At 46.2% G+C, this 14,605-nt stretch overlaps 1 protein-coding gene across 2 annotated transcripts in view; it reads right to left on the reverse strand.

The window, feature by feature from the left end:
- The window catches only part of LOC114880102 (Krueppel-like factor luna), a 222,510-nt gene that overhangs the window by 153,644 nt on the left and 54,261 nt on the right, over window positions 1-14,605 (reverse strand). Inside the window, exon 1 of one of the 2 annotated variants that reach the window (XM_029195749.2) lies at window positions 9,109-9,205. The exons of the other annotated variant lie outside the window; for it this stretch is intronic. Coding sequence (XP_029051582.2) covers window positions 9,109-9,190 — 82 coding nt within the window. The 5' untranslated portion in view covers window positions 9,191-9,205. Of the gene's footprint in view, window positions 1-9,108; window positions 9,206-14,605 lie in introns of those variants that run through there. 2 annotated transcript variants of the gene reach the window in all.

The raw sequence follows: 14,605 nt of genomic DNA on the forward strand, positions 1-14,605 counted from the left end.
CCGAGTTTTTAGGTGCAAGTTTCTCGTGAAAGGGTTTCATTCCAAAACGATGGAGGCGCTTTACAAACTAGCAGCGACGTAACACGATTGCATTAAAGAAACGTTTGACGTTGAATAAATACGAAACGAAAGGGGAGAGCTGGTTGTACGTGTACGCGAATATGTGACAGAGGAGACAGTAGTTTATCGAAAATGTAGTAGCAGCGAGGCCAGGTTCGAAGTTCCGTTCTATAGCAGTATTTTAACGGGGAGATGATCGAGAGTTTGGCCAACGCAATAGCTTTCTCTCAAGTTACCATCGATACTGGTGGCACAACCAACTTTATAGAGGCGAACTTCGCTATCGCGACGATCTATCGACCCTCGGCAATAAATTGTTTCGATCAGGGCGGTCCGTCTTCTCGACGACAAATTCGTACGTTTCCCAGCGACTTCTAAATCATTGGAACCGCCCTGAACGTTCGACCTTACCGCTTTGGCGAGAGACAGGAAATAGAAAAGGTAAATGGAGCCAGTTTCTTCGTCCCGAATTACCGTTCGCACGCGGATAATCCGACTTAAATTCGTTTAACAGCCGCGCGTTGAACGAGGGGAAAAAAAGTGCCGCGAACAAACAATGCCGGATGCAACGAGAGTAATAAGCTGCGTAAATGAATCTTTTCATCCCTGTGCCGCGCCGTTTCCACCCTTGTTCGCGCCTGTTGCGTCGACGCGTAATTTTCGATATTAACGTATTTCCACCGTGGATTTGCGTTTGCTAAATTATGCACTCGCGATGAAAAGAAAGAACACTGAAGCGATGCTAAGTGGCTAACAGACTGCTAAAGAGGCACGCTATATTTGATTTTTCAAAATACACTCTTATCAATTTCTATTGCATTTGTACTTTACTCTCGCGTCATTATCGAGACCAGAATTCTCATCGATCGACCGCTATTTGTCCCAGGCAATCACGAATCCTTCAATTTCCTCGACAATGGTCACGAGTGGTTTCGAAAATACTTTAGAACACTTACCGCTACGATTTTCAAGAATTTCTAGCCATCATTTTAGACATTTTAACGTCTTATTCTCGATGTTTCGAATATTGAAGAGCGATGAATAGTAAAGTAGCGTATTGTTGCCTGTTGGGCCATTAAAATTCAAGCAAGGAAATCGAGCGAGAGCCCTGCTAAAATTTCATCGTTTCCCATCCATCGACGTTTCTCGTCGATTTTTCTAAAATACCTCCGGGATAAAGTATAACCCCTTACGCGTGTTCGCAGCCTCATGAATATAATGCACAGGGAGCGTCTATAACAGTGGATCTTGGCGTTATACCGTGCACGTTCCCGTCGATGCCTCGATGACATAATTACGCGTAGCGGCGCAAGTTACGCTTAAGTGTGTAATATAATCCGTTGGCATTAACGGTACAATGTTATTACACGTGTAAAATTTGATCGCCGGCTATAAGTTTCCGCGCGGCTCGAGTCGCATCTTAACAATGCTTGCCACGCAACACCCTTATACATACCCTTGAATCGATATCGATCTTCGACCCTCTTACTTAGCCCGTTCAATCTGCGATTAACAGTTAAGGGTTAAAGCACCATGTTTCCAACGATGCGCCTCTATCTTGCTGATTAACACGTTTCCTAGATCTCGAGGGCCGTGAACATTCATTAGTTAAAATTAATTGGACCTCACCTGCACGAGTTTATCAAACGTTCAAGATTCATCGCAGCTGCTGGGTACTGGTTATTCATTAACTTATCAATAACGAATAAATAAATCGCAGTCGACTCGAATTTATGGTGTCCATCGCCAACGAATGCCATCGGCGGTTTTCATTATACCATTCAATCTGTACATAAAGGAATAACTGAACCTGGATCTAATCTGGAAGGCACCGCATTGAAATCGTCGACACCAATTTTTTTTTTGACCGATGCGATATGTTGTCAACCCCTAGGAAAATTTTGATACGTATACCATCGCTGTTTTGTACGTTATGAACAATAATTTTGTTCGGGGATTCGGGCAGATTGCAATGTCAGTCACAAAGAATGCTTTTGTTTGTGCACGCACAGGTACGCTGTTAATGAATAAAAAATAAAGCTATACCGTCAATTGTAACGTCGATGAATGTAACTTGTCAATGAAAAATTCGTTAATTTCAATATACTGCAATCTAGAGTAACCAAATAAATGAAAAATTGATCGTAATATATTTTTCGAGTCGAACCAAATACTGGTATTCGATCGAAGGTTGGACGAAAAGAATGCGAAGGTAGACAAAGGAAGAGATAGAAACGCCGGAGGACAAGTTATCTGTCAGCGGCCATAAGTGGCCGAAAAAGCGGAAATTGGAGTAGAAATCGGTCGGTGAGTCGGTATGTCGCCGCGTAAAGGGGAGGTTACAACGGAATTTCAGGGAGGAAAATCAAACTAAATCCCTAGCTGGCGACGGGTCGAGGGAGTCTGGACCCTCCATGATTTATGTCCGCGGGGGTGCTGATACAATGAGAGAATAATGAAGTTGAGCTACCGTCGCTGCCGCTCTGTCCAACCGGTCCCGACGGCTTAGGTTGGCAAATTAGACGGAGAATATGGGGCGAGAGTCTGTCCGAGCGCGGGGGTGGCTGTCAGAGAAGGTGCAGGGATGGGTTCTCGCTGGGGGCACAGAAACAAGGGGCTTCTACGTCGCGATTACACCAAAGGGATCCATATTGTGAATGTCCGAGTGACTGACTGGACTTGTTCCCCTTCCTATCTCCATGCTTTTCTCGCCCCGTATTCTATGAACTTGGTCACCCTCTCGCTGTGCTGCCTCGCCTCGTATCTGCGTTACTAACCGATGCGATGGATGTGCATTTTCCTCCTGCGTTTGACATTAAAAGCTGTTCGTTGAACGAGTCGCGAATTAAATGCGTGCTTTAATCGAATTTCTTTGACGGTGATCGATCGATGGGTCATCGAAACTCACTGGTACTTTCTACCCAGTCGCGTCACGTTTTTTCCCCTCGATGGAAGCGAGCGGAAACCGACTTCTACCGCTTCCTTTGCTACCGCTCCGCGTCAACAATGACGCACCTGTCAAACGCAGCAGGTACGCGACGCACCTGGTCGTTTTACGGGTAGCTTCGTCTGTGCCATTTAATCCCCCCCCTGGGTCGCGTGGGGCGTCGATTCGGCGTGTTTACAACTACGCGACGAGGACGGACCATTAATTGCATCGTTACACAGGCCGAATGCAATAAAACGTCACGCGTCGACGGCAATCTGATATTGTTTATCACGTCGTTCGTCATAATTAGGAGCCGCCGGTGAGGCGGAAACGCGTAATTAAACTGCCGTAACGATAACGCTCGTAATACTTACGAATTAATTACGAGATAAACGCGTGCGTGCCTGCTTTTTCGCGTCGGTAATCTCGCAGTCATCGAGACACGCGACTTATCCAGCGTGACGAACTTTTTGCATCGAGCCGAAACTCGTGAATCAACCACCCACCCGTCGCCGATCCTCTCACCTGTGCCACCGGTGTTCTTAATCGGCCTATTACAGAGCGGATAAGGTTATCAAAGCGAAGCCCGAGGAAAAACGAGCAACGTTGGGGTAACGAAGAAAGAGAGCGAGGGGAAACTTACGACGCGAGAGGAAAAAAAAAAGGCAACGAGCCACGGCGAGTTACCTTGTTAAAAAGTCCCTCTTAACGAGTGCGATGTAAAAGCGGCGTCTCGACGTGGAATAGGATGCTTGACATTGTTTATCGGGGGATAGCGAGTCCTCGTTGTCGTAGAGGCGAACCTCTTCCACGGAGTAGAGAGAAGATAGCAGGGCGGTTGAAAGCCCTTGTAAACGCGGTATCCAAGACTTCCACCGATCGAGCTGCTCGATTGCGCGCGTTCTTTACCCGCGAGGATGTCGTCAGCGTATCGAGCGTATTCCATGGGGTTTATTAAACTTCCCTTAGAGTTGATCCCAGCAATTTCTTATTAGAACTTCTTGTAAACTCGGAAGCGAAGTTGAACCGATCCGATCCAAGCCAGCGCGAGACGTGCACCGAGCTGATTTTTAAAGTCATTGATCAAACGCGTGTTTCATCGTCGAGCGTAAAATTCGTCGAACGATTTCGGAAGCATAGACGCGCGAATTTAATGCACTTCCTTTGAAGGTGAAACAAACTCAAAGCGAGGAGCGTGTAAACAACAAGGGTTGCTATACGCGGGAACTTCGCTTCGGGAATTACGAGTTTACGAGCGTTTCAATTTCTCGGCTTACGTACCGACCTCGTGGAGCCTCATCCGATTAAGCGACTTTACGATCTTGCGGTGTCTTAAAGGAAAACGGACAGGATACAGTTCGGTTTCCTAGGTAGCAGCTTCCTCTATGTACATTTTCATCCATAAATCGGGGAGCAATTTAGAATAAGAATCTAAATTACATTGTACGTTTAGTTATTTATTTCATATGCTGTATTTGTAATAATAAAGTAAACGGAATTGCAATCTGTTGCACTGTTTCACCTTAAACAAGTCGGAAATATCGCCGGCTCGTGACAAGTATTCGAAAAATTCACCAATGAGAAGATTCAATTTATTCCATTTTATTCGATTACTTCGCTTTATGGGCCTTGAGGGCGATACCCATCGCGAGGCTTTATGAGCATCTTTACGAGCAGAAACGCGCGCGTGTTTCGCCGGAAAGCCATCCGATATTCCGACTGCCATGCCCGCCTTTCTAGTCCGGAAGAACGCTTTTTCCGCGGAATTACTCGCGTCCGACCAGTCGAGTGCCTTATTGCGAGTTGTACGCCGCTTCTTGGACCTCGACTCTACAATTTTCCTCCGCAATTTGTGCCGTTCGAGGCTTTTTCTCTGAATCCACCGGGGGGGAAAAACGGGCATATGGAATTCGTCGTACGACCGGTGGGTAAATTAACCGGAAGACATTTCGTAGGTTGAACAGGGGAAAGCAGATTTCAGAGTTGAACTTACAAATAGGACATACTAGCTCTCTTCCAAAGGAGAAAAGGAACCCAATCGAACCTTAAATATTTGCAAATGTTAAATGGAAGATTTCAAGTAAGGTGGGCATCGAAGGATATCAAGATATCCATGTATCGAGAGGAAGTTCCATTAAATGGTAGCGCGTGGCAGGGGTGCTATTTATCGAGGCGCAAAAATCGAACCGGTCTCGGCTTCGTTCCCGAATTCCCCGACCGCGCTGTAAAACCATTACCGGACCCATTAGAGAAGCTCTTTCCATCGAATCGTAGAAAAGTTTCGCGGCGAGTCGTGTAATTAACGAGGCCATGGAACTCTCTCGTTCGTCCCCGGAGCCGATATCAGGTCGAGAACTCGAAACGATGCCCGACTCCAGAGATTCGCATCTAAATCGATTTCGTTCGTAACGAAGTCCGATAATCGTTACGTTAATCAGCCCTGGGTGTCGTCGCGATCTCTTCCGGGTCAATTATATGTATCAAGGTCAGTGGTTTCGTTAAAAAAAAAAAAGAAAAAGTTTGCCGAACCTGCTACTGAATGCAAGCAGAACGTTGATGAATATGCAGAAGAAATCAAATCGAACGTTTTTCATTTGATTCGCGTTAGGACTCGATCGCCAGACGATTAATTAGTTCGCTCTCGGTTTGGATCATTAAGGAGCTCGACATGCAAAAATATACGAGATTTAACGAGGAATTATCGGCGAAGCTTCATGAAGTGCTAAACCACTTCCGACGAAGTAAACATCTGCTCGACTTCGGACAGGGTTGGGGTAAGTGATCAATATGGCTGAGTCTCTCTGCTCTCTCTCTCTCTCTCTCTCTCTTGCCTTTCCATCAATCTCTATCCCCACAAGTTCGCCTTCAACTATCGATCCCTTTCTATAGATCCTTGCGCACAACGTTCGAATATCCTTGCGTTGAAACAAGAGATTCCGGTGGACGCTTATAGACTCGGATGGTTCTGAATTAACCCCCTACCTCCCTCATCTATTTGATAGAATTATCAATTGGCTTTCCCGAGAATAATCGAACGAAACTTTATTTCTATGGATTTCTTTAGCGATTTTCAATCCGAGAAAATTGTATTTGTTTCATTATAACTGCTCGGTATGAAATTGCGATCGATAAATCGTCGCACGAGCGAATAGATGCAACAAATCGACCCTATATCGCAACCTCTCCTTCTATCAATTCAATCTCTAGAACGATCAAGCGTGAGATTCTCGATAAAGATCGCGGGACCGAATCATTAGTATCGTTGCGTCCGAAACAGCGCGCAGCTAGACCGGCTCGATTTTTCATAGAGCACCGTCGACACACGACCCTCTAAACGTCCATTTTTCTCGGAGAATTTATCGGTACATTTACCGCTGGTTCACTGGCAGAGCCACTCTCTTGACCGAGTCGAATAGCCGAGTTCGTGATACGAAACGTTAGCTCATAATCCGTCGATAAATCGCCTGAAAGCTTCGCGACTAGTCTCGCTAGTCTCTTGATATCTACACGCTTGACGAGAAATAATGGCAGCTTTTCGTTTGAAATTTTCAGGAGAAATTCGAAAAATTTGGATTTTGCTTCGTCGGCGCGTCGCGAATTTAGCGTCGGAGACGTTCAACTGTCTCCAGACACCGTTTACGGAGTTTTACCGTGGCTGAGGCCGGCTAAAAGTTTAAGATCGTCGAGATCGCGGAATAGTAATCCTTCGGATAATGCGCGATAAGTTCTGCCATTCCGTGAACTGGATGGTTAGAACCTGCAAAGTCTCTCGTAGTCCTGTTGCTGCGTTACGATTCCAAAGAGGTTCATTGATTTCCTAATGACCCAAGATTTCTATTTCACTCACGTGGGATTTAATCAGTCCCTAACGAACCAACCCTATCGAGCTTATTCCGTTAAAGCAATCCGTGAATGCCAAAAAATTGCTCAGAAACGACACGTTCGTTGGACTCTTCGATAAATTACCTCGAACGATTACTTATGGCTCCTGATACGCGTGTTCGGAACAGCCCATCGAAACGAGTTTACGATTAATAGCGGAGCTATATTTTATGAAGCGTCAAGGAAGCGGCAGTATATCGTCGCAAAGACATTCGACTTTAATAAAGATTCTTATAGAACTTAATATTTCCTGCTCCATCCATCACCTAAAGATTAGCACGTGTTCCCTTCTCCTCGACGCTTTAAATCTAACGTAATCGAATGATTAACGGAAGAAAAAAGAAAATTAATTGTCTGACTACGCGTGTGTATTTCTACTGCGGCGGTGAACGTGCTAATGTTCATTTTACCTAAGGTAACTCGGAATTTCAAGAATCGAGGAACATTAGCCAACATCCTGCTACGGTTCGTCCGTGTTAAATTTTAAAACAAAGATCTTCTTGCGTTCGATAATAATAAATTAGCCAGAGGGGTTTGTACCGCCTCAAAGCCACGCCTGCCGTGTATCCGGCGTAAAATCGACCCGGATGGAACAAGAAATCGAGATGAAGAGTCACTAATAAATCAGAAAGTTGGTGCAGCCTGTGTTTATGGCTAAGTCCAAAATATGTATGCACGTATCTACACCGAGCGACTGGTCGTGCAAGTTGCACTCGCCAGTGGTTAGGACAATGGTCCCCGTTTCAAATCTTTGCTGTAGAAAAATTGTTTTCATATATTTCCTCGTCTTCATGATCGCGGGTCGCGTAAGGACGATGCGTAAGGTGGCACGAAAGACAGGATACTGCAAGGGTTCCTTGGCGGATTTACTCGAACCCGGGAATATTGGCAGATAAAGTAGCCCGATGAAAGCAGTTTTGCCGCTTTGAAAGCGACGAATCTCGTAAAATAAATACCTCTCGTTACGAGCTGGCCCGGGTAATTTATTATTATACGCTGCCGAGAGGGTATTAAAAAGAAGCGGAAGGCATTAAGGAGACGTTCCAACAAAGTAACGTTTAACCCTTTGTCGAAAGAGCGAGCTATTAATTTTTCGCGAGAGCGGGTACTTTTATTGAGAAACGGTGATTAATAACCAACCCCTCTATTGCCCTTCGCGTCGAGCCATGCGTTTCAACGGAACCGAAAGAATTGCGGCTCTCGGGGAAAATTCAAATTATTCGAGCCTGCGGGCTTCATGCGACCTCTCTATTAACTTCACCGAGATTTGCATGACGAAACGATAAAAATTGCGAGGATGCCGGCTGCGCGACTCGCCTCGATCGTCTGTATTTCCAGGAGCTCGACGTAATCCAGCGAAAGATGAAGGAGGACCTGTTTCAGAGACACCGATACTCGCTAATCCGCGTTGATACGCGCGTAGACGTCGAGGCGTTGATTCCGAACCGGAAAATCAACCTTCGACGACGACGAGCCTTTCCTTTCCACCAGACTCGTCATTTTTGGCACGTCGCGATACGTCATTCAAGAGGAAAACGAGTTCCTCTATCGATTCACAATCGATTTCTATGTATACGTGCCTCTTTCGAAAACGCGAACGAAAAGGTTGCAATCTGTGACGACGACGACGACGACGACAGCGGCGAGATGCATTTAATTCGAGGAAGCGGACGTGACTGACGCTCGAATTTGTTCCGCGATCGATTGCGATGAAAAATTTGCGTTTTGGGAAAAGCTTCGATAAAACGTCCCCAACAGACGGGGCAAAACGTGAAATGGCTTCGAACGCTACCGGAAATTGGAGATCTGAACGCGTTGCACCGCTGCTGCGGCAGATCGAATCATTTACAAGCAATTACAGATAAATAAAATTTGCAGGAGAGGGGAGAAAAAGGCGTTTCGTCTCGGGATCGTCTGTCAGACTCGTCAGTGGGGCTGACAACAGACGATCCCTGCTCCGGACACCTATCATACCGCAATTTGAACTACATGCCGGGCGACCGCCAGCGAGAACACTGATCACCGATCATCTCGCCGCCACCTAGCGGTCCCCGACCCGAACCAAAGGCGTCCGGGGAGACGAAACCTTCTCCCCCCCGCCACTAAACGAAGGAGGGAAAAAGAAGCAAAATTACTTCTTAGAAACAGTTATAGTACAAGTTACAATATACCATAGTTCGCAAAAATGTCGCAATTATCAACAATTATTAATAGAAAAGCAGGTATTAGTACTTTACCATACAGCTGTCCATATTCGTCCTCGTTTTTCTGACCATCGAACCGGTAGACCAGGAAAAGACGAGGCAACGATCGAATCATGATACCGTATGCCTTTAATCGAATCTCTCTTACCTGAAAGAAAAACAAGATGGTATTAATTGGTGTAATCGAAAGAAATGGTAAGAACGCGAGATCAGGCAAAAGCAACTAGCCGGTAACGCGCCTCGGAATGGATTGAAACGTAACGACGTTAATTTGTATAAGGATCGCGATGCTCATCTCGCTATCTCGCTCGGTTATCGTAAAATTAATTAACTATTCGCGGGCTCACCCTTAACGGAGGCATTAACAGAACATCATCGCGGCTATCGTTCGAGATATATCTTCCCTTTACGACCGGTCTCTATTACCGGTGCATATCAACCGATTCCCATCGATTTAAGGCCACTTAAGGCTGAATCGCGTGTGTAGATGGTTACCTGTGACCGATGGTCGCGCGAGTCGCGACCATTCAACCGGATTTTTCCGTTTTTCCCTCTTTCAGCTTGCCTACTCTAAGCTCCCCCGTCGGTTCTATGCTCCTGTCTGGCGGGATTCGTTGCTATAATACGCGTTTATCGTTCCAAACCAAAAGGAAAATGATCAAGTTAACGGAACGTTGAAAAGTACACGTAGAATATGTAGATCAATCAATTTACAGTTTAGTATTATCCATTAGCGACTTATATAATGGACCGAATACCCTATGCGCTGATTGGTCACAATTAACGCAAGCAAGCTCTGCAAAATTGTGTATAAACTTTCCCGGAATTATGGAACTTTCCTGTTCGCAATTATCACTTATACCTCGGTCTCGAATAAAACGTGGAACACAATAAACCACTTTAAAATTCCGAACAATTCTCATTTATCAATTTAACCACTCACGCAACGATAATTCCGACCGCGATAACTTTACACGATAGCTTTATTGGCGAATGAAGTTAGTGCTTTCTTCGGATCTTTAGCGTCATTTGCAATAGCTCGAAGGCAGATGGTTCGAAATCAATTGGAGACGAGTTATATACGACTCGCGGAACGATGTCAGGTCGACATGAAAAATGACCCGTGTAATTGTACACGGGGTAGAATGTTCTTAGTAGAGAATCCCTCTCGTGTTACTTTGGGCTAGTACCCCTTGTTAACGCGAGAACAAAACGACACCGCGTCCTCGTGAATTTCGGGATGCGTTTCTCTGTTAGGGTGGCAGAGAGTACACTAGAAGAACCTCGCGAATACCTAGTGCAATCGCTAATCCCTCTTCGTACCTTGTTTCGCGATTGTACGTTTCATCACTTCGATCGATATCGAGGTTGAACCGATAACCCAGGTACCGTTACGATCGAACGTTCGCCGATAGGATTGCGAAAAACTATCGTTGTTCACGTGGTCGTACGTGTCACCTGCGCGTACGGCAGGTCGTGTGTACACACGATGTTATCGTGGCAAGATACAAAGAGGAGAAAAGGTTTTCTCGCCGTGTAAGCGAACGATTATCTGTGTGTGGTTAGTTTCGTAATCGACGCAACCGCTTCGGTAACAGAGACGGAAAAAGAAGGGAAAGAAGAAAACACGTTTGCGAAGCGGCAGAGAAGGAAGCTGCAGAGAATCCGCATCGTCTCGTTCGAGCTTGATCCCATCAAAGTTTAGCAATGAACAGGAATTCCAAACTGTAGACGATGTTCCTTTAGCCGGCAAGTTTACCAGATCCGTCAACGAGTTCCGGCCGTACGGATAATTATTTAATTCGCCGGGTTTCCGCGGCCGCTGCTATCGAAACTCAGATAGAGAGAGTAACGTACCAACGAGACTGTTTCTCGTTGAAAATCACGCTGGCAATCGTGCCACGATAATCCAAGAGAACGTTGAATTCAAATAACTCGGGAAACTTGAGAAACTTGCCGTTTCTCTGTCAGAGTAGCGAAGGGAACGTTGAGATTTCACGAGAAAGAAGCAGCAATGGGTGCCCGATGGGAGGGACCTTAACCGTTCCAGAGCGGCAGGTGATCGATGCGTCCATCAGGTTTCTCAACGGAGGCAATGAATACGTGTCGCTCGCGACGATCGATCGCGAAGATCGATTAACCCTGATAACAGCGTCGTTGGTTCTAACTAGTCGGTCGTGATGCATGTAACGATCGATGAGAACCGAAAACGGATCGATAGTTATTAAGCCGAAGAGAGAATTAGAAGGTTGATGGTGCAACGGGCCAGTCAGTCGGTTCGTTCGAGCTTTTCTTCTCGAATTGAACGGCCTATTAGCTGGCTAACTGCTTGATTGCACTTGAGTAGGCGCTTGATGCTTGACCTATAAACTGCTTCACCTTTGCACCTACCGTCACGACACATTGTTCGCGGTCGAGGGGGAAACGGGCCGCAGAAAAAACGACTCTAAACATCCTACGGCTGTGAAAAACGCGCTCACGCCGCGGTGCCAATTGAACAGCGAAGAGGATCGATGCACGAGAGCAGGGGCTCGAATGCACTCGAACCGAGCACTCGTCGTGCCCGTCGAGAAAGATCCTCGAACCCCGCAAACTTTTCGCCGCAATGCGACGACCAGGAAAAGCCTAACTTTCTCTTCTCGAAAGCAACGCTGAAGAAGGGAACAACTTACGCTCGGATCGTTCAGACGGATGATAGGAAAGCTCCGGCTCCTTCCTGTTCCGCTCGCGATCTTAAGTCGGCCTCATCCTGCGAACCTTTCCGTGCGCGCGGTATTTCACGATCCTGGACGACGTTCAGTGCGTCGTTATCGATAAATACGACCTTCAATTCAGCCCTTTTCCTTAGCGCCGTATCCCGAAACACGACCATGGCCGTCGTCTACCCTCTTCGTCCCTTTCCTCGATCGAATTAACTTTACAACCCCTAATGTTATTCGGAAAATGGACAGAGGAAACGAGGATGGACGTCGTCTTCCGGACGTCTCAATTCGAGTCGTGGAACGATACAACGGGTAGGTAAGAGACGAGTTAAAGGAAGATCAGAAAGAGCAACGAACGTCGGGACACGAAGAGGCACAAATAGGCCAGATAAACCGCTTACAAGTTACTACAAACAATTCTACGTTGATATGCTATCATTGGCAGAACTAGAATTTTCCTCTGCTAGAAAGAAAATCCTCTAATTTTACTACAAGTATCAGTGTTGTTGAATACTCTGACGACCGCACATTTCGTAAAATTTTACAATTCCACGGTGCAAACGCAACGCGACAGAGAAGTACCTATATGAGTAGATGAAAGAAGGTGGTGGCATAAATAAATACATATAGAAGGGGCAAAAAATGGCGAGAAAGAGGGAAGGAGAGGGTTGGTAGTAATGTTAATGACATCAGAGGGTCGACATCAAAAGGGCCAGCTCTTTCGAGCGCTGCATATGGCTCGGAAGTGGTGGCACGTAACCGCACGGCTCTCTCGCGATATTACGACACGGTCGCGCGATTAATTACGCTCCGTCCGTCGGCGAAGCAGTTTCGGATCGAACGCGCCGCGAAACGCCGTGCCGCTGCGCTCTTACGTAATGCGATCTCGCACGGGCGGAATTGTAATTGCTTGCGGTTCCGTAAGATCAAGAGCAAGAAACTTGCCAAGAGAAACGGTCATGAAAGTACAGTGAAATCTGTCATTATGAAATGGCTAATTCGAAACGGAAGTTCCGAATTCCATACTGTTTCAGCAAGTTATGGAAAACTGTTAAAGTACATGTCATGGAAAACTCACATTCTACAGATATTGGGAAATAGCCGATTCCTTTTTCCTAGCTCTTTTATAGCACATCGGCTAAATTACGGTTTTCAGACGCCTGCGAATATTCCAGGTATGAATGTACGAACTGTTGCCGTGTTGTGTCTTTAAATATAATTATTTACACACATTCTACTCTACACGAGTCTTATATTCTCACCTAACCCTTCAACAAAAACTATGGCGAAAAATTGCGGTTTGCAGTTCTTTATATCGTCTGAAATCATTAATAGATTGATTAGCGAGATAACCGAGATCGATACACTCTCGATTCTAAGGTAGATACCTTATCGAGAAATGTCAAGCGAAGCATTTCCTTTCGAGACAAAAAAAAATCAGATTCCTTACGCGTATCGCTTGATTGCTTCGCGGAATTCTAATTATCTAGCTCTTTCACGGATCGGTCGGAAAATTTTGCCGTTGCACGTGGCGCGATTCCAGCCAGACGCAATTAGAAACGGTATCGACGAGGCTTAGAATTATAAATCGCCGGGTAATTGGCCGAGTATCTGTTGGCCGAGTTTCGAGAGTCGTCGTGTCACGAAATGAACCGTTTCACCGACAAAGTACCCGGCCGAGGCAAAGTGCACGATCCGTGCGATAAAATATTCAGGAAGGCGCGTTCAACTTTCCTTCGCGAGAGCTAGGCGAAAGTTTCGACGCTGGCGCCGCGACGTTTCCGCGCGTGCTACGACGGCGCGGCGGCGCGTGCACCCACCGGGCACGGAGCGATAACGCTAATTAAATACGAGTCACACTGACACCGGGACGAGCGCGTCCGCTTAACGAGGCCCGTAATTACGCGACGGCTTCATCTTGCCGAAGCAAAAACCCTGCAGCCAACGTCCTGGCCCATTACTCGCGAAATAATCGCCGTCGCGAGACGTTTCCGCGCGTACAAAGTCCCTGTTGCGATCATCCTTGTTAGCTGCCGCGTAATCGTGTGTCAGCGTTAAATATTACTCGATTCATATTCTTGTAACTTTGTCGAGTTACGGACTAGAACCGAGTAGAATGAAACGAGTTTCAGCAAGGATTTCTAACGGAATGAATAATACAACAATTAATAAGATTATTTCGTGAAATAATGTCGTACTCTCGCTCGCTAAACGGATCTTCGAGATCAATGAACTCTGGTGAAATCTGGTGCTTATCATTGAATTATCCAAGAAGAAAAAGTCTTTCAGCACGATACATGCGAACGCTCGTAACGCGACGTTTTACTTCTGACTCGGCGACGAGTGCTGAAGTGCTTCAAGAATCGTAACGCTCTTCCACTGAACTCCGCTCCCGGCTGACAATGGCCGTTACATAAAAGTTGACATTACTTCTAGGAGCTACTTTTCTCCGCTATCTGCGTTCCCTCACCGCTGCGTCTCGCCGTCAGCACCGTTTCGACTCGTGTCCTTTTGTAATACGCCTTTGATGGCGCTCCGAGAACGTCTCTTGAATTTCTGCCCTGAATATACGCGCGCCCGGCTATTCTCTGACGATTGAAAGTCGTGTTAAAGCTGACGCGCAGCCTTGCGAAACGTTCGTTAAGAAAGTCGAATGAATAGCGCGGTTGGGAAAACGGCGAAGATGCGCTTTGAACGGTGCAGAGGTAAGAGGATTCTCCGAGGATTCTCGTTGCGCGAGAAATAGGAATTTTATGACGAATCCGTGGACGTTTAAATGGCACTGAATTCTCGATAATAATTTGCAAGAGACTGGAACTAAAGCAAGA

Source organism: Osmia bicornis, chromosome 5 (genome assembly GCF_907164935.1).
Source record: "Osmia bicornis bicornis chromosome 5, iOsmBic2.1, whole genome shotgun sequence".
Taxonomy (NCBI): Eukaryota; Metazoa; Arthropoda; class Insecta; order Hymenoptera; family Megachilidae; genus Osmia; species Osmia bicornis.